This window comes from Pagrus pagrus (genome assembly GCF_965226575.1).
Source record: "Pagrus pagrus genome assembly, chromosome: 7".
NCBI classification, from domain to species: Eukaryota; Metazoa; Chordata; class Actinopteri; order Spariformes; family Sparidae; genus Pagrus; species Pagrus pagrus.
Window position 1 is genome coordinate 21,702,539 of NC_140191.1, and position 20,501 is coordinate 21,723,039.

Genomic DNA, 20,501 nt, shown 5'->3' on the forward strand with positions numbered 1-20,501 from the left:
AAAAAGGTAAGGTGCATTAGTGTGGGCTAAGCAAGACTGATGATGACAAGCTCCCTTTTTAGCAAGAAAGACATATCTGATGTTATTGGAAACAAGCGAGTAAATCTATGATTTACTAATGAACAAGAAATAACATTAGATACATTACACCTGCATAGTAATAAAGAAAGACCTCTGAGATATTAATTTGTGCCTCAAGGCTCGTTAGCATTCATCATTGAAAGCAACAGACATTAATACCTTTAAGAGGAATAAACATCAGTCAGATCCTACTGCAAAAGCTCATTTTTCTGTTCATGAAGCAGGAAAAAAAAATGTAATCGCTGACTAAAAAGCTGGCAAAATGACAGAAGCAAATGAATAAAAGACTTTTCACTTATGGTCAGTGCAGGTGCTGCTGAGAGAGGGACAGGAAATGAAGAAAGTCATCTTCTTTTCCTTGATGTGTTTGAAGCCAAAGAATTTTGAGTTCACAAGTGAACTGCTGTGAGTAATATCACATTAATGGAACAGTGAGTTCAGTTTCAAATGTTTAACTTGAGGTAATTCCCCCTACTGACCTTCTTCCAGCGTGCAGGAATGCGTGCATCGTACATGCAGTCAAGGGCGTCACGCAGATTCTCGCTCATGATGATGGTTCCGTCGATAGCCAGCTTGAGGTCTGTCAAGGTGTTTCGAACCAGAACTATGACCCTCCGCATCCGATCGATCTCCTGACGCAAGAAGATGTTCATGGGCTGGAAAGGACCCATTTTCTGGAGGCGCTCTCTCACCTGGTTACATTTCATTAAATCAAGAACATAAAACTTTAATGAATCTTCTGAAGAATTTATGATATGGGGAGTAAAGATGCAGGAACACACACGCAGACTTGGTGGAGGTGGAAATGTAGTATACCTCCTCTTTATACAACCTTAAAATACATTTTTATGTCCATTTTTGAAGTGTTGCATTAGCTTTTCTTTCTTATCTTATATGTACAATGTGTTCACACACTTCAGGTACAAACTGAGCCCAGGATGTGAGGTTTCTATAGTTACTACTACTTGTAAGGAACAGAAAAGAACAGTCTTTAAACTGAATGAATGAATTTTTGTAGTCTTTTACTGCTTCAATATACAGACAGAGACGGCAGGCAGATCGATGGAAGTGAAAGACGTAGGGTGTGACGTGCAGTGACAACTTTCATGACGAGTTTTGCTCCTTGCCTCAGAAAAGTCACATTCTCACCTCACTGTCTGCTAAGTGACATAAAAGGAGAGAAAGCCCAAAATAAAACAAAACTATCAAGATCCAGCTACATTCACACCCCTGCTCTATTTCTAGTCCTCTTTTCTCTCCGTCTATCACCCGCTCAAGCACTAACACACACAACCCTCCATCACCTCACCGACACACATCCCACCGCTCTGACTGCACCACATTGCACATGTTGCTTCACGCACCTCAGGCTGTTCACCACACACACGCTTACTTCGAAAGGTACGTAGTCTGGAGGCAGTTTCTCCAACATGTCATCAGCCAGCCTGGACACCACAGCCTCTCTGGTTTCCCCTCCGCCTGACGAGCTGTCTTTAGGCTGGATGCTGAGGATTGTGTCCAGTACGTCCTTAGCCAGCTTACTCTGGTAAGTTATGTCTGCGTTTGGGTGGAGACCAAACACCTCTGGAGTGTCGTAGGCTGGCAGACCCTGTGAGAAAAAGACAACAACAGTTATTGAACCAGAGGTCCCTGTGGTTCACAGAGCATTCACGAAAACATTTTCAGTAAGAAATAGCTCAGAAGCATTTCCTCTACTCTCACAACAAGAGCCGTGAGAGTCATTCAGTGCCCTGCGGACGAGCTAACCAAATCAAACTGAGCTGGCAGAAACAGGCTGACGAGTGGAACAGTTTCCAACAAGAAATAGATTTTTATGTGCTGACTTTTTTTTTGCTCAGTTTCAAACACCGATTTCCCTGCACTGCAGTTTTTTGTCACTGCTAAGATACTGTTGGGTAAAGTGTAGACAGCCAAGTGTCTCCTCTGAAACTCAGTATCACCAGCTGCTTCTTTTCACCTCCAGTGAAGAGCTTTGCTGTGAGTGTGTCAACAGTTCCCAACATCCTACTGCTGGTAACAGAGCTCCCATCTCTATGGTTACAGGTAGGTAAGTCACCTATGTTGCCATTTGTTTAGAGTGGACAGGCAAGACTTGTTGTGCTCTAACAGGAAAATCTGCATTGTGAATTCTTACCATCAATGAGAACATGCAGACTTGAATGCACATAAATACTGGCTGCCCCAGTTACTTGGGGATCTTTGTTGAATCTCTCTCTGCCTTTTTTACTGTCAGATCTCTCAAATACAGCAAACAATTACATACTACAAAGAATTCACCTAATGACCTTGTGCTCCTTGAAAGGATCTCTGTAACAGTCAGAGTCAATACTCATTTTCCAGCTGTTCTTTTAGTATAAATAACGTGAAAGTATGCCCTCACTGATATCATTAGTAATTATTTCTTTATAAGGTCAGGAGGCTTAAAGAAACCAATGGAAAAAAAAACTGAATAGAAATCATATAAAAGGCCTCAGCAATATGGGTTATTCATACTGAATGACTACTGACATAATAGGGGTTGTACAGCTGTCATTGATGACATTTTAATTGGAAGAATAAAATCTAGGTTTCTGGATTAAAATCAGGACCAAAGCTTTTTAATAAGAATATTTGAATTTCAAAAGTAAGCCATGAAGTGAGCTGAAAATCTGCCTTTCAGAGGGTGCACACGGGGTTAAAATTGTGTTACTTTAATTGGTTCAAAGACATCTTGCAGTTAGTGTCTGGGACCATCTGTGACTGCAGTGTGACTAATGAGGTTCTTTACAAAACTGCAAAATTCAAGCATACTTTTGTAATGGTGGCACAAACCTTTATTATGATCAATAATGTCATGTGAGAAAAGGGACACAAAAACAAAGATCCAATACTGTATGTTGTGCGGCTTTAACACATCAAGTATGGTGTAATGGTGTGAAACTGCACTTAGCACATGAGCATGACGAAAGAAAATTCTTCTTATCCACGTGTTTTTCTCGCTGGCTGCACCAGTCCCTTTTGTTGAAATATTATCAGAGTTATTCAGTTCTTGTTTTTTGTTGATGGAGAACTACTCAGCGTTTCCATTGGGCAAAGAAAGACACCTGTGATTGATGTTGTTATCGGCGAGTTTATCCCTCAAACATCCATCACACTGTGCATTCAAATGAAGTCAAACATCAGGAGAGAGCCTGCCTAATGCACAGAGAAAAATGGGAGGTGTTGAGGAGAGAGTCACACTGGGTACTGGACAGAAAAGCCTTTGTCCCTCGCTGTGGACGTTTATTTCCTCTCAGGGAATCTTAGCTTTGTTCCTGTCGGTCTGCATTGAATACAAATACACGGACGCACTGACACACCACGCTCTGTTGCATGTTTTGTCTACGCAGTTAAAGCTTCAACATGTGTGTTTGTGTGTACAGAGAATAAGTGTGTTTGAATGTTTTGGCTCTGTTCGTTTATGCTTGCTTGTGTGTGTTTGTGTGTGTTTGTGTGTGTGTGTGTGTTCTCCAAGGCTGTGTTTGTCATTCTCTATTTGAGAGGCGGTGCAGAGGAATAAGCGTGCTGAGCCTGGCAGCCCTGAGCATCCATCATAATGAAACTAGCTTTAATGAAACTAGCTCAGGAACTGCCCCCAGACATACACACACACACACACACACACACACACACACACACACACACACACGCACACATAGCACAAGTACATACAAACCCACCAGTTAAACACACAAGCACACCAATAAATCATTCATAATCCGTAATAAAATGAACATGCTTGTATTTTATCTAAAATCACACATGGCAGCCTGTTTGTGGATGTGACAAGAGCGCAGTGTGTCAGCATCGTGCAGAAACCTTGTGTTGTCAATGATGTTCATTTCACTGTTTGTGATGTCACCGAAGGCTGACAGCATAGGAAAAAAACTCAGCAACATCACATGACAAGTGCAGAGAAAGATAGGGCATAAATGTGCAAACATACATGAAATCCTCATGACAGCAGCCCTCAGAGACTGATGGTGCTTGCAGCCACATCTCCAGTCACACAAATCCCTCTAAATCTGTTGTAGAAGTCAGATACAAGTGTGTACAGTACAGCCAACTGTCATCCTCACCTGAATGTATGTCAGATACTGGTCAACACTGGAGCATTTCGGGATGCTGTAGCCCTTGTAGAAGTTAAAAGCAGGTCCGAACATGTCTTCACTGAACCACACCTTGGCAAAGGTGTTGAGGAGCCGTTTGTCATAGTCGTCAGTCACGCGGCCACCATATTGAATTTCTCCAATCATGTATCGCACTGTGTTCCACGACACGCCCTGAAGAGGTATGAAATAGAAAGACAAAATGGTACAGTTGCTGACCAAAACCATGGCAGGAGATTATCTTTACAGGTAACCCGACACACCCGAGGGTTTGTTACACAGAACCATTTGGAAAAGGGCAGGCACTTTCAAAAAATACTTGTCAGGCGATTGGAAATCAAACTCTTTTCGAAGCCATTTGAGAGAAGAGCGAAAACCTTAAGTGCCGTTTTCTGCTCTCTTTTTTAAACTATCCAGTTCTGATAAAACTGATTCTATAGCAGCTACGTTAACGTCGATAGGAGTGGCCATTGCTGTTTTAAATCACTTGTCTCACTGTTGTCACACTGCTCTAATTGTTCCTTATCAGATGCTGATTGGTTAAACCACTTTGTGTTCATCCACAAGGGCACAGCTCGAAGCCCGGCAAGAAGTAAACCTTTATATAGAAGGATTTGCGAAATCACATGATCTTGTGATCTTGCAAGGTAACTTTAAAGGCATACTATGCACAATTTGTCTGTCGCTGTTTTTAAACACACCATTCAAAAGGTGCAGTAACCAATTCTGCAGTAAGATAATACTGGGTTAGGTTGATGGCTCACCAACAACCTGGGAATGAGACTCAAACATCCGGTATCTTTCTCCAGAATTGCTGACGCCCAGAAACATCCAGACACCGCAAAACAATAAGACAGCGTCTGTAGATACAGAGACTGCCACATGTCTATTTGGTCTTCATTTATGATTGTAAGAGATTACTTTTGTATAAGTCTACACATTATTTGTAGAAACATCCTGCATAGTATACCTTTAACAGGTTGGTTATTAATCTGTTTGGCCTGTTAATGAAAGTTGACTCTTCTCCTGCCAAAACAGAAGACAGTAACATTGATAGAAACTGTGAAGATAAGGGAAATGTTTTTTGTTAACTCTAGCTACATACATAATGTATTTTTATGTGAGTTCAGAAATGGTGAGAAACTCTAACTATTATAATGATGTATTCATTATTTTTTACCCTGGTGCCGCATTGCACAATGTGCATATTCCCTAAATCTGATATATTGCAGTATATCAGACTATTTGCTTATTTAGTGCATTCTATGATTTATTTATTACATACACATTTGAAGACTGCAATTTTTTCCTGCTGGAGAGGAAAACTGTAGGATCAAGAGATTTCAACCACACTTACTCTACCAGTAAAAAACGATCACACAGCATTTTGAACCATCATCACCCTTAAACTCTCCGTTCAGAACTATTTCAGTGTCACCATTGCTGGTAGCGTTTAAAGAAGATCACTGTAGTTTGCTGAGCCCTTGAGAAGCGTCACTTCTACCTTTTTAATGTCCATGTCATCCAGGTGGTTCTGAACAAACTGGACAGTGGCGTTGAAGTCGGCCTGGTTGAACTCGTAGGGGATGTTCCATCCCAGAGGCCCGTACTTTCTTCTCTCCTGTACCGTGCTGTGGAGAAATGCAACTCCATACAGCATTGGCTTCCACTGCACCATGTTACTGACGTCCAAAAGGTCCTGGTTTATACCTGGTGAGGGGCAGATGAAGGACCACTTGAGCAGCACTCAGAGAGTAAAGTCTACAGAAAGTCTTTGTAATTCTCTCTGTTTTCAGGTCAACATTTAGAGCTCTGATCCAAAGCCTTCCAGCCATAGCAAGAGTGTTACTTCAACTACAGCAGACTTGGAAGGCATAAAAACATTAGGAACAAATACCAGTGTAGAAAGCCCTTTCAAACACAAAACAAAAAAGAAATATGACTGAAAAGTTGCTCCAAGCTGTGGACTTTTGATCTGAAGGAACAAATGTAACACATCCTTTCTGTGTGAATCCTTTTTTTTCTAACTGGTTTAAAAAGTTTAAGATTTAGCTATTTGTAAAACTCCAGGTATGACACACATACAGTGCTGTATACATAATTTTTTCTTAGCATATTGCAAGTTGGCAACTCTCTTTCAGAAAATCTCTGACAGACAATGTCTCAAAGGGCTTTGCTGAGCTCTAATGAAGTTTGGGAAACTGTGCCAGGCTCAGGAAGATAACAGTGTGGTGATGTAAATTAAAACTCAGCCTGAAAGTGAAATATTGAAAAATATCTCCACAACATCCATCTAATAGACAGTCCCATGAGTAAGGTTCGGTTCAGTCTTACATCATTTGGGATTTTCAACATATAAAAGTGGAAAGAAATAGCAACACAAGCACTGCTTAAAAGGAATATAGGATAAAAACAGCACTCCCTGAAAATTGGGTTTGATATTCTGAATGGACTGCCCACAACAAGTGTGATTTCATCCTATCTGAAGAAACACAATTTTTAAAGGCAGCTGGGAGCGTTCCCAGACTCTCTTGCCCTTCCAGAGCCTCACATACTCAGTACAAACCAGGCAAAGACAGCCGGTATATACATATTAAAATATTCCTCTCTTTCTCCCCCTTTAAGGCTTGAATATAATCCGAACTACATGTTACAACTTGTTTAAAATTTCATGAACCTTCCAGGCTTTTGGTACTTTGGTGTAAAAGCAGCAAAATGTTGTTCATCATCTTATGTCCTGATGCATTTCCCTTAAGATACATACACATCACTTTAATTATTGATTATGTAACTTATTGAAGGTCTGTATGTGTTTTCATGTGTGTGTGTGCACCTTTTTAGGGGGGCATATGTGTGCATCCACAAATGAGTTGTTTTCACATGTACACAACCAAAATGATAAGACACCCTGTTCAGCAGGCTCATCACAGTGGTATGATTAGTTTTGTGCTTTAAGACCTGAGCATTGTATTGATTCAGGGCAGGGTGCATGCATCTGCAGCCTCCCTGCTCTCACCTTTATCTTAAAATGACTGAATAAGAATACCGGACTTTTGAATTATTATGGCTTATTTTATGATGAAACAAACTGGCCCCACCTCCATAGGTCCTCTTCAGGCCTGCCTTGAGACCCTGCGGTGGTTCGTTGGTGAACTTGATTGACATCTGCAAAAGGGTGATGGGGAAGAGTCGGTGGACCTCTGTGGTGATCCAAAGGCGGAAGCTGTCGTGGACAAAGTCTGTCTCTGTCACTGTGTCCATTAGCTCGTCCATGAAGTCCAGACCGAGGTGGCAGTTCTGGAGTAAGGCCCAGCCTCCCTGGGGATAAATGAGAAGAGGAATGGTTATCATCCATATCAAGGACTCGAAGAGAAAGAGATCATCGGAAGTGACTAACTCTTAAAGTTCAACATGTTGCATGAAACAACTGCTCCATCAAATGAAGCAAATACTGCAGTAGCCTCACACTTACGTTAGCCATGGTCTGCTGCAGAAGCTTGCGGGCGTGAACCTCTTGTCCCTGTCCCATGGAGACATATCGTGTCTCAAACTTCAGCCGCTTCCCCAGCGCGATAATGGAGTCGGTTGGATCTGAGCCCATTGACAGAAAACAGATGAGGGGTGTTCGCGGATCAGATTCCTCCCACATCTTCTCCAAGTCGAGAATCACCCCTTCAGTGTAATTCTCCCCCATTGCATCCATTATGTATTTACGGGCCTGGAAGAGAAAGGAGAAAAAATTAGGCAAAGTAGAATTGTTTGGGTGAATACTTGTTCAGAGAAGGACTGGAATACATTCTTTTTCTGGGAACCGAGTGAATGGTTCAAATGGTTGTTATTTTCTGGCTTACTATTTTCAGTAAAAACTGCTGCTGGAGGTCAGGGAAGGACAACTGCTGGACTGTTTGTGTAACAGAATAAATTCCACTTCCAGGCTCGTCTGCAGTGGACCAAAAAAACTACCCATCAGTAAGAAGTGAATGTCCATTAGGCACTGTAGATATTCAGGCTTAGTGAGCTTCAGAGAGAGTCGCTTTACTAAATGTATTCCACTTTTCCCTTCAAGGAAAAACTTGTCCGGGGGAGATATTACTGTAGATTAAGAGATTTTTAGACTCTTTCTTTCTCTTTTTTTCTACTTGTTCTCATTAATACAAATGCATTTTTGAAGTAAACCAGCATCTCTTTTCCAGCCCAGACATCAATTAATCAAGAGTATGCTACTTCAGGCTACTCAGCTTTTTGTCATCCATGGCAATTCATTTATTTCAACTTAACTTTTTGATATAGGGGGATTGCATCATATTGTTTCAAATGCATTATGATGCATCCTTGCAACTATTGGACTTGGACAAAACAAACGTATTGTGAGAAGCTGATACTATAAAAATTTGGTTACAAGCCACCAGATCTTTGTATTTAGCCATCATAACCACACATACAGATGGGTCTTCTCTAACCTGTGCAATGGTTCTGTCGGGACACCAGCAGCGAATGAGGAGCAGACGTCTGAAACAGTCGAGGGCCTGGTCATAGGAGTTTGGGATGACCTCCTCCTCCGGTGCCTCCTTATCAAACCATGACTTCCACTGTTTCTCGTTCCGACTTATCTGAAAGAAATGTGTAAAACAGCACTGACTCAGGAACACACGGATAAAAATGATTTATTTTTATTGCATCAAACCTGGACAGAGGCAGAACATGTGGTAAAACAAATTCAATAGCGTGTGAACTCACCCACACCCACACAATTTAGATAATTATAAACTTAAGGTCCTGATCTGACTCTTCTTGTACTGTACTCCATCCATGTAAACACCCCATGTGCTTCCAAGAAGTGACATGAACACTTGATAGCACAACATATGCAAATATACTGTGACATCACACAGCCAGTTAATCACTGTGTTTACATGCATGCAGGAAACTGGATGACCGGGAGAAATCAGGTTAAAGCAGGAAATCAGACATTATGTTTACTGTACATGCACCGCAATCACTTGATAACTGTATAACTGCTCTAGTAACATGCAGCTGGTCAGTAATCAGATTTATCCTCGAATGAATTTTTTAACTCCGGCATATTTTATGTGCGTCTATGATATATGGTGCAGCTTAACAGCCTGAAGTGTTTCTGTTTTGCATTTGAAAACACAGGCATAGTAGGTACAGATCTCAGTGTTTTTCTTCCGTTTTACTAAGTTGGTAGTCATTTTGGATTTAAAATCTCACTACTATCAGTTAGGTTTATAACCAAGTGTCTTCTTTAATGAGTATTTATTCAGGATAGCTTGTTGCAGCTGTTTATTCACATAGTTGGACACATTCACAACTGGGAGCTGTTTGTCTGTGTCTATTAGGCACTGAGGAGCTCCACTTAAGATTTTAAGGGCCTCAGTGATTTGTTGAAGAGCATATTAACACTAGTTGTTGATAGAGGAGAGAGTGTCACACATTCACATTCCCCACTCACATTTCAAGTTCAAGTTTTGAAGCACAAGGCTAAAATGGTTGCTTGAAAATAATGCTTGTGTGTCAAATACGGTTCATCTGTGTCATATGTGTAATACAAGTTTGTCTGTAGGGGGAAGACAGTCAGTCAGACGGTAACAGATGGTTCTGTCTCTCTATTCTGGGAAGACTGACATCACAATCCTGTCCTTGCCTTGTTCTTCTTAGACTGATTTCATTAAACACAGAACTGTTAATCCACCTCTCACTGCTAATCATCCACACTCAAATACACATGTCTATTTGTGTATGTGAAGGAATACAAGGGTGCACACACATACACATTTGCGTGTGTGCGCACAGATGCTCAGCCAAAAGTAATTGATTGAAAGTTTCTCCAAAGCTCATTTCACAGAGCACTGAGCTCCCCTTCCTATGGACGCCACCAAGCTGTCAGTCACACATAGTGAGTGTGTGTATTTGTGGGTGAGTGACAATCCATTGTGATGAGTGTGCGAGTGTGTATAAAAGTGAGAGATGAAGCGAGACATGATGAGACTGATATTGACATGCTTACTAGAGCAAAGGAGAGCTGTGAAAAATATTTAATAAGTGCCTAGAGACCACTGCTGCATCTGTGCGCGTGTGTGTGAAACAGATGACAGATGAGCACTATCATCTGCAGATTTAATAGAGAAAAAAAACCTCTCTCAGCTGAGAGAGGTATTTTACACCTGTCAGGGCACACTTAAAGTGATCAAGTTGTGTATGAGCATGTACCTGATCTAGTATATCAGAGAACTGCCACAGTTTGCTGAGCTCTACAAGGTTCAGCCAGGTCATGTCAAGGATCCATTTAGCTGGTTTCTGAGGGCAGGCCTTTAGGTCCAGAGATGCACCTCCTGGATGACACAAACACAAACATGCACACATGAAATATACACGGGCATGTGCACACATAAACAGGAAGACCCAAAGCGTAGATATAGTTGTATTAAATTAGTAGATTAAAATGCAAAAATACTGGATGACAAATACTTTGAATACATGCCATCACAACCTTCAGAGATATACACAAAAGTCATTCTGTGAGTCCATGTTCAGCAGGTCAGAGCTGACAGATGGTGAAGCTGCATGCATGCAGCAGACTGTCTGTTCTGGCCTTGCCAGTTGCCATAGCTGGCTTTTATCCCTGCGGTGATCTCTGATTCAGTGAGCTGCTCCAATACCAATATGTTGAAATGTGCATTCTATCTCTGCTAAATAAATAATGTATAAAAACAGCAAACATGGATATATGAACATAAATGGTGATTTCATTCCACCTTTTTCGAGGACCTAGAGTTTGTTTTGAGGTGAGCCAAAGCTGTACAACAACACCTGGTGCGCCACTTCTTTTGATGATCAGGTTTGAATGTCTCAAACTCAGTGGAGACATGTCTCTGGTATGTAAGTTAACACACCGTCTTTCTATATGTTCAAGATACCAACACATCAATTCAGTCTCAGATGATCAGACATAGCAGACTGGTTGAAAAAAAGAAAACCTTGAGTAAAGGATCAGATTATTGCCAACTTTACAGCAGCTCAACTCTTATGCAATTATAAACAATTATGTCTGATAAAACCTACATATAAATATTTTCCTCTTACCTTTAATAAGTGTGAGAAACTCCTCATGTTTGACCCTGTTGCTCTGCATGCCGATCTTAAGCGTCAACAGCAAGGTGAAGAGGAACTTGTGTTCCTCGTACAGGCCCCGCGCTGCGTACTTATACACCTCAAAGGTCATGAACTCTATGATGTTGGCGATGCGTTTGCTGGTGATTGGGCTTTTGGAGGACCTGTAAAAGTAGAATTTCATAGCAGACACCACATATAAAGTTTCGTCAAACTTGCAGTCTAGTAGCCCCTTGGAGCTCTTGCCTTAACATTTAAATGTAATATCAGCTCAAATATAGACTGGAGATCACAACATGGTGGACTGGTTAAGCCTAATGAGCACAGAACATCCTGTTTTTGGTTGATTGACTTGTGCATAAACAGTACTAACTGTGAGGCTCAGGATGTCTGTGACGCTTGGTAACAATTATGTTAAGGCTTCTTCTATCCATTAAGGATATTGGTATAACTAGGTGTATGGTTGGACTCACATTGTGTTCGATGTTTCTAACGTTTTGCATTGTGTATAAGCAGCCAAGGATATACAAAAATCCATCACACTTAAAGAAGTATTTCAACACAGGAAAGATGGCTCAGGTGAAGCATTTTGCGTAATTTGGCAGATTTTTGCTGGCAGAGGAGTGGGGGGGTCTGGGTGCATGCAAGATGGAAAGAAGCTTAACATTGTTCATTTGCATATATTACCAACACTGTGGTGATACAAAGCTGGTTGAAAATCAACAAAGTTGCTGTTTAAAGTACAGTTCAACCTGTGGTACCGGCAATGACTCAGAAGTGCTCCCAGCACATTCATATCTCACATTTGTACGAATAGACAATTACAAACTATGATAAAACCAGTTAAGGAGAACTAACAAAAAACGACACACTTTGGACTGAAAAATGAAAGAGATCCTTACAAAACAGATATTTATGATGAGGATTAGGCTAGTGACTCATTTAGACATTGTGTTCAAGGAGAACCTGATTCATATACAAGAGGTGGATACAGTAAATTGAACACCTGTTAAATTTTGAAGAAATTCAATCCAATTGCCCTGCAGCAAAAACTGCTTGTACGAAGCGAATAATATTCCATATTTGTTGAGACAACTAGATGATGATGCTTCAGGTGGTCTTTGTAGCATTGTTATGTTGAATCACACTTTATTGTTTGGTGTTTGCGTTATTTTAGAATTTCCAAAGATGCTAATGAAGTCCCTAGTTTCCCTGATATTTTGTTGGATTATCAACCACAAAGTCCTTCTTGTGCTACAGAGATCTAATACAAGAGTCACCTTCTCTACATCACCCTGAAAAACCCCAAATTATGACAACTTGTCACATATGTGGACACTCATTAACAGAAAAATAAACCCTTTTACAGAGGTATTTTCTAACACAGGAAGCAAATTGCATAAAGCTTGTTTTTGTTAGAAAGGCATACTGAAGAGGAGCAGATAACAGCTAGAAGCTTAAAAAGCATATGTTTGCATCCTGGCAATTATGTGCAATTTGACTTCCACTTTTGTATTTACCAGTTTATAATTTTGCTCAAGTATGCTCTATGAAGTGTTAATTTCCATTTCTGACAACATATGGCAGCATCTCTTTTCTGCTATTGTCAGTCTGTCAGAATGTTGAACAAGTCGAAAGATAATGAAGAGAAAACGAGGGAGGTTTTGGGCCATGGATTGGAAGTTACTTATACAGTATGAGCAGTCTGAAGAAAATTCAATATTGTTTTGGCCTTTAGGGAAAACAGTATTTTGGGAAAGGCTGAAATAGCATCACAGATGTCATGGCATTATAAATGGTTTCAGTCACCTAGAAAGTGCAACCCAAATAAATACCCAAACAAGACTTTACAAATCACAATGAGTAAAGCAAAATTTGAAGGCCAGCTTTGAAAGAAAAAGGCTCACAAGGAGTTGCACAGGGTCATCTGCTGTAGGCATAAAATGGTGTCACTATAAAACAATTTTTTTATGGGTAAAGTCCATGCTTAGAAAAGAAATGAATTCATTAAAGAGAGCAGTAAATGCCAGAGCAGTCTCACCTAGCCAGAGAAAGGTCAAACAGTCCCAGGAACTGTCTCAGAGAGGTCTGATACATGACATTCACCATACTCATTTCTGTGATCAGGAAGTACAGGATACTACCCCTGGTTGCCACTGAAAAACACACAAAAAAATGCAGCAACAATGGCAAAAGAAGTTTTTCCCCCTCAGATACCTTCATGAAAAACATGTCTTGTGACTCTATTCATTAAATCAAAACACGTATCTTTACACAAAATACTAGCCTGTGGAATATAAACAAGTATTTTGTGAAAAAAAAAAAGTTGATCAAAAAATGTCCCTTTTGGTAACCTTTAAACATGTTGCACACATTGACACTTTGACTTTGACTTTTTTACGATGAACTAAACCTGTTATAAAGGGATGTGTGCTGAAAATCTCTTTAGGACAGATTTCACGTTCGTCATCTCTTGAGCAAAATTAACTTGTTTTGTGTGATTGAACATGAACTTGGCAGGCACACTGTAACTGACCAGAGTAGACTGAAGAGCTAATTCTGTCTTTGAGCCAGTTGTCATGACCTACCTGGTCGGTACTCCTCTCTGGCAGCATTTATCTGGACCTCGGTCTCGGCAGCAATCTGTAGTTTCTGAGTGACTTCTTCAGCTGTGCGCTTGGTGTTGCCAAGGACAAGAATCAGACTCTCATCATCCACCAGTGAACCCTACAAAAAGACGTATTTGCAAGAGTCAGAAAGTCAGCAAATTAGTGAAAATGCAATTACCCATGGAATTACTATGGTAATGGAGTTCAGAATCAGAGACATTGCTCTAACAGATGTACGTTTTTTATATTTTTCTTTATTGGGTGACGTCATTTATGAAACTTTCTTTCCTAGGAACAAACGTAATAGAGTTTTAATCAAATCCAGATGAGAATACTTGCCAGCAAATGTCACAAACAGTCTTTTAGTAATACTGGTCTTATATATAAAGCAAAGATGCAACAGAAATAAAAAAAAAAACGTAAGAACATACAAAACTTCTTCCTGACACTGTTATAGTATCCAGACTGATGTTTATTACATGCCAAATATTGCCAATTCAGTTGGAGGCAATGTTGTTCACCACTTCAGAATGCTTTCTGATACATCACAGTTTCAGATGTATTTCCTTGCCTGTGTGCTGGTAAGGCGGTAGAGGAGGTTGTCCTCTAGTTCCTTCATCTTTCTCTTGTTAGATGTCACATCTTCCAAGAGGTCTGTCCTCTCCTTCTCCAGTTCCTGGTGTCATCAAAGCACAGATAACACACACACACATATACAGCACATATAGGTTATAAAGCTGTGGCATGGTGTTAGAGGGAAGGCCATGCGATCATATAAATCAAAAGGCTTCATCTCCTGGGGTGCATGAATTTGATCAGCAAATGAAATACCTTTAAGATTAAGAGATACTGGAAGTTGACATGTATGCCTTAGAGCAAGATGAAAGTTAAATACATCAAGGATTCATCTTGCCATGTGCCTCATCCAGATCACATGGCAGTCTGGTCTTTAGTGGACAGACAGACCCAAGTGACACTGTCATCCTTTATTTGAAGTGTTAGCAGGGTGAAGGGGTAAAAACTATGCCACATTGACTCATATGTTTTAAACTAATTATATTGCTACTGTGATTGGAGATTAAAAGCACAGTGTCTGGATTAAATATGACAGATTTATATGAGTCTAAATACTCTTGATATGATAACTATTAATGATAATAACAGGACAAACAGGCTGAGGGACAAAAACTTAAATAATAGTGTAAAAAAGGGAGAGAAGAGAAATGACCATGTCTTACTGCAGATGACAATGTAAACACAACACTAACATGCAGTGCCATTGCCCTGGATGCCAGTCTGACACTCCATGAATTAAAGTACCCAGTACCTCCCTGTCCCACAGTAAACCCAAGGAAAATGTAATGTAATCCTCTTCAGTATAATTACACTATGAAGACTAATATGGTCAAGACAACTGCCCGTGACTTGAAAATCAAGGAGCTGAAGAGCTCATCTTATGGTTAGACTGTGCATTAATTTGTTTGTCTTTGAACATTTTCTTCATTCATAATCATATAAATGCATTATTTTGAACACGCAGGAGCTTTGACATAAAGTGAAAGCAAATAACTGAATAATTATGTTGGGCTTATAAATGTGGCATGAACTACGAACATGAAGGTTTCAGCTTCAGCTCATTATGATTAAATACATATTTCATTCACAGATAACGAGCCACTTTTTCCCCATCAGGCAGAAATCCTTCATCTCATCCTCAGCCATTACTAAAGGGACAATGGCCTTCCTGCACTAGCACAGGTCTCTTCCCAGTCATAATCGATGCGTCCACTGAATTGGGTGTATTTATAATGCATGTCTATTGCCCAGAGCGAATGACTCCAGCCTAAGACCTCTTAAGATGTGTGTCTCTTTGTGTGTAGGTTTGGTATTCTTTTCTGTTGTTTGATTGTTTCTTTACACTGCCTGTGTCTAAGGTCCATAATGATTTCCGTGTTCTATATTCAAAAGGTGATAATAACCTGTGAGTTATATTGTCACACAGTTGGTGCTTGCTAGAGGGAGAAAATGAGGTGCACAGTTGGGGAAGGTGTTGAGTTGGAAGCCTGTATTTTGAAAGTCTCCAAGGGCTTTTCAAGGAAACAACAAGGACCTAAGCTATTTGCATCAAGCCAGAGGTACATCCTCTCTGCGGAAACACACAGATATTTAATTGGCAATGACATAATAGTGCAGCCTAAATCAATTTAAATATTCAGCTAAAAGATCTATACATTGGCTACCATTTTGTTTGAAAGCAATTCTACCTGTTTTTCTGTGAGGATGACTCTGCCCAGCAGCTGGTCCTCCAGTCCTCTCATGGTGACGGTAAAGTCGATGATGGAGGTGCGGGCGCTGATCTCAGGGGTGTAACCCGGGTTAGGCAGCTTGGTGGTCACATACAGCCTGAAGCCCTTCATCACATCCACCTCCTTGTCCCCCACCTTCACCTGCAAAAAGCAAGTTAAGAGGGAAGGAAAGACACATCCTCATCATCCATCAGCATGCACAGAATAAAGAGCACAAAGTTGGGTTCACAGCTGCTATGTTTGCATACGTGTGTACATGTGAATGAATGTGTGCTTGTGTTTGCTCTAATCAGCATTTAATTGCCCACAGCAGCATAACTTATAATCATCCATCTGCCTGCTTGTCCCTGGAGCTGTCGGCCACAGACACCTTCACTTCCTCCTCACACCAGGATATTAATAGAAATTAAAGCTCTTCAGGAGAGGGTGGGAGGCAGGGTGTAGACACCTCTAATCAGGCTTCTCATTAGGCAGCTGAGAGACTTCTGGGTGGATGTGTTATCTGCATGCAACATGTGCTTACTTGCAATCACTTTAGGTTGTGAGTGTGTGTGCATGTTTTTCTGCAGTTTGTGCAGTATGTTCAGTGTGTGTGTGTGAGTGCATGCATGTGTGTATTTGTTTGATGCATGTGTGAGACAGAGGGAGGCAGCTGCAGTGTCAGCTGCTGAATAACCAGCATCAGCTGGAGCCAGGAGTTGAGAGGCGATAATGAGAGTGAGAGAAATGGCTCAAAGCAAACTTTCACTCTTCCTCTCTCTTGCAACTTCTTACATTCTGTGTGATTTAGTTTTCTGTGGTTGAACATGTGTGTGTGTGAGACACAGAGAGAGAGAGACATCACAATCACAAGTTCTAAGAATCCATTCTTGTCCTGATGTACAGTACAGAAACTGGCGTTCATGGTTATCTGCACAACATGCATTTCGACTGACCTGTCAATTGTAATTCTTGGAAATTGTTGCTCAAATCTTTACAAGCATCATATGAAAATACACATTTATGTGTGCAATAAAAATGCTTTTTCGAAAGTTCAAACCAATTTATTGGCAGAGACCAATTTAGAGTGTTCACATCTTAGGCTTGATTCAGGGCTGTCATTTTGCTAATAAAGTGCAGACAAAATAAGAACCATTCAAACCACGCTATGCAATTTTCTAAATTAAAATTTCTAACTTGAAGAGCACATTACAGGAAATTAGGATGCTGAGCCAGAGAGTGGTCTATTTTTCAACACTGAGCCACAAATGAAAAGAGCAAAGCAAAAAATATCTGGCAGGGTGGCGGCGCAGTATCTCCTGATTATACAATATTGGACCTGAATCCAGTGAGACCTTTTATACAAGTACATTGTAATTTTGTTAATGGGACAGAAACTCATTATAAACTCATTCATTAGATTCACCATGGTAGAAATCAGTTTGAGCACGGGTAGAAATTAAATGCGGGATCATCTTGTTTATCTTTTAGATTTAATTTGAAATTACTTCAAGTGCTGATTCAAAGACCTCTCTAATGTGGATATTCAAGGCCTGATTTGGTTTTGCTGGATATTCAAATGTTCTTCTCCTCTAACACACAGATTAATACCATTGTTCCTATCAACGGCAGTCTCAATGTTAGAGAAAAGATCTAAAGTTTTGGTAACACTAACAAACAAACAAAGGAGACATATATTAAAAAATAAACACATTTTGTAATATGCAGCAGTCAAAATATGTACTTCTGCAACTGGACTTGGTCGGAGTCTAAGTTGTGCTTTTTGGGGTACTGGTGGACTATTTTGTTGACGCAGGTTCAAAAGATGCCAAAATTTGCAATCTTTTACAAGAGCTGGTGATGCTCAACCTCTTGTTAAATTAAAGGGGAAATCCATTGTGCACTGGCCCATAGAAACTTACAACACACTTACTTAGCACACAATAACACGTTCTCTCTGTTAGTGACCATGCCTCGCTGAACACACTTTAATCTGTCCCAGGACAATTAACATGATTTGGGGCAGGTGCACCACATGGCACAGTTGAAGAAATCAAAGACCTTCTCCACCTCCAGTCAGCACTACCCATGTTGTGCTGCGTCAGTGACTCGTCTTGTTTTCCCCTGTCTGTGCTAATCCACCTGTGGCGGTACAGGTGTGACAGTTGCCGTGGCAGGTGGGACCCAACCAAGTCCCATCATGCATACCACCAGCACTTGAAACACATCTTCCCATTTCACACTTCTTTAACCAAGGGGGGGAACAAATCTGGAATGTTTGGTCTCAGGATGGTTATTTCTGCCATGTTACCTTGTAGGTGGAGCCAGTTTTGATGAAGTTTTTTTCGAGGATGTTGTCGAGTGCTGGGTCCAACTCTTCTCCTACATCCTCGATCAAAAGGGGGCGTCCAAGAGACAAACTGTCTTCCAGGTGGTTCTTGAAGTACTTATGGTTAAGTGAGGTGATCTAGGATCAGAATATAGGACTTTTATTAATACAAAAATGGTATGACATTAACATGTAATGCATTGGACAGCTGGAGGCATTCCCTTTCCCTCCACACTGGACATTTCTAGAGTGTTTTCACAAGAATCTGGTTTTAATGGGGCAACCTTAAAGCTTCTCTGTAACATAGAGAAATATTGTTTTTATCATCACCTTGCCAACCCCAGCAGCAATCACATAGCTTCTAACAGACTGATGACCGATTTTATAAGACAGTGAGAAGAATATGATTCTGTCAGATGAAGGAGACACACGTTTGACTTCTCTCTCATTCCTCATAAACTACAAAGACTGTGCTCGGTCTGAGAAATGTGACTTGTTAAACTAATAACACATCACTTTTTGAGATGAGCCATTTTTAGAAAACCTTATAAAAATAAATACAGTTGGTTTGATGAGGTAATTTGTGGAAAGAGTTTAAACCCACTGCTTTGGGAAATGCGTCTTTAGGACTCATAATAGGATTGCAGAATGCATTCACTCGGCTCAGAGATTGCCGCTAACAGGGCCAGTGACCTTAGCTGGTTTTATTACGTCTGTAGAATTTTGCAGTATGTTTTCAAGACTCTGCACGAAAGGAAAAGCATGTTGGACAATGAAAGGGATTTGAGGGCAAACAGTACTGCAGAAGCTGAGCATCTAGAACCATTAGATCAAGCAATGAAAGGATTTTAGAGGCTGCAAAAAAAGTGGTGCAGGAGATGAGTAAGGGAAAAACTATTACAATTTTTAATGTGTGTGGTACCTAAAGTGAAGTTTAAAGGCTTAAAAAGTAATAATACAAATATACTGACAGAAGATTATTGTAGTTGCAGATCAATTTTGCGTTTTTAGATGGATAATAACAAAACAATACTTGATTAGCCCAGCCGAACTTGATTGACTCACCAGAATGTTGTTAGTGTTCTTGTCTGATGTCAATAAATTGAACACCCAAATGATATATTTAAAAAAAATAAGTAGCAATTAAAGCACGCCACAATATTGATATATTGGCCAGCCCTACAGGTTGCATATTTTAAAGCAAAGGTATATAATAAAGAATCCCAAACCTGCAGCTCATTCCTGGCCTCTTTGTTCTTGATCCAGATTTTTCCCTGTGTCTGGGGGTCAACAAGAAGGGGGAAGCGTGCAGCTTTGGTGACAATGATGCCGTTCTGAATGGACAGGTCATCATTGGGGAGCCCCTGTAAAGTAGAGGACAAAAGACTGGTTGAGGCTCAATCATCAAGTTTATTCATGCAAATGGCAGTTAATTAACTGAATGTTTTTATTTTAAAGCTGGAGTTTGTAGAATATGTGACAAACGCATGAGAATGGGATGAAAACAACTGCGCTCCCCCCTCCCCTCCCAGTTTCGACTGCGTAGCTCCACCCTGTCTTTCGCCTGAATTCTCGTGGATGTGCGCGACTGTGGTGCTTGAAATATTCACATCGGAACTTTTCTGTAATACACTAGCCATGGCCGAATTACAGGTAAGAAAGTACTTTACCTTTCTCTCGTGATAGAGACCGACAACAATTATTTCTTGCTAACGTCTCAGCATGACATAGCCTACATGTCTGGCACTAATAAAGCCACAATATTTGTCATACTGACGTGATACTTAAACAGCATAATCTAATGACAACAGCAACACTTATATATCACGGGAAAGAGGTGTGAATGCTAAGAATAATAAAAGAACATATAACGCTAAAGTAAACAATTACCCCCACATGCACAGACTATCGGAGACAA

At 40.4% G+C, this 20,501-nt stretch overlaps 1 protein-coding gene across 3 annotated transcripts in view; it reads right to left on the bottom strand.

The window, feature by feature from the left end:
• dnah5 (dynein, axonemal, heavy chain 5) overlaps nucleotides 1-20,501 on the bottom strand; it is a 101,247-nt gene that overhangs the window by 6,432 nt on the left and 74,314 nt on the right. For all 3 annotated transcript variants that reach the window (XM_084357286.1, XM_084357285.1, XM_084357284.1), the window contains 15 exons: nucleotides 19,813-19,947; nucleotides 18,566-18,721; nucleotides 16,234-16,416; nucleotides 14,541-14,645; nucleotides 13,949-14,087; nucleotides 13,402-13,516; nucleotides 11,334-11,524; nucleotides 10,461-10,582; nucleotides 8,690-8,839; nucleotides 7,702-7,947; nucleotides 7,328-7,547; nucleotides 5,734-5,939; nucleotides 4,200-4,403; nucleotides 1,475-1,690; nucleotides 561-773 (listed from right to left, as the gene is read on the bottom strand). In XM_084357286.1, the coding sequence (XP_084213412.1) occupies nucleotides 561-773; nucleotides 1,475-1,690; nucleotides 4,200-4,403; nucleotides 5,734-5,939; nucleotides 7,328-7,547; nucleotides 7,702-7,947; nucleotides 8,690-8,839; nucleotides 10,461-10,582; nucleotides 11,334-11,524; nucleotides 13,402-13,516; nucleotides 13,949-14,087; nucleotides 14,541-14,645; nucleotides 16,234-16,416; nucleotides 18,566-18,721; nucleotides 19,813-19,947 (2,601 nt within the window). The remainder of the gene's footprint in view (nucleotides 1-560; nucleotides 774-1,474; nucleotides 1,691-4,199; nucleotides 4,404-5,733; nucleotides 5,940-7,327; nucleotides 7,548-7,701; nucleotides 7,948-8,689; nucleotides 8,840-10,460; nucleotides 10,583-11,333; nucleotides 11,525-13,401; nucleotides 13,517-13,948; nucleotides 14,088-14,540; nucleotides 14,646-16,233; nucleotides 16,417-18,565; nucleotides 18,722-19,812; nucleotides 19,948-20,501) is intronic.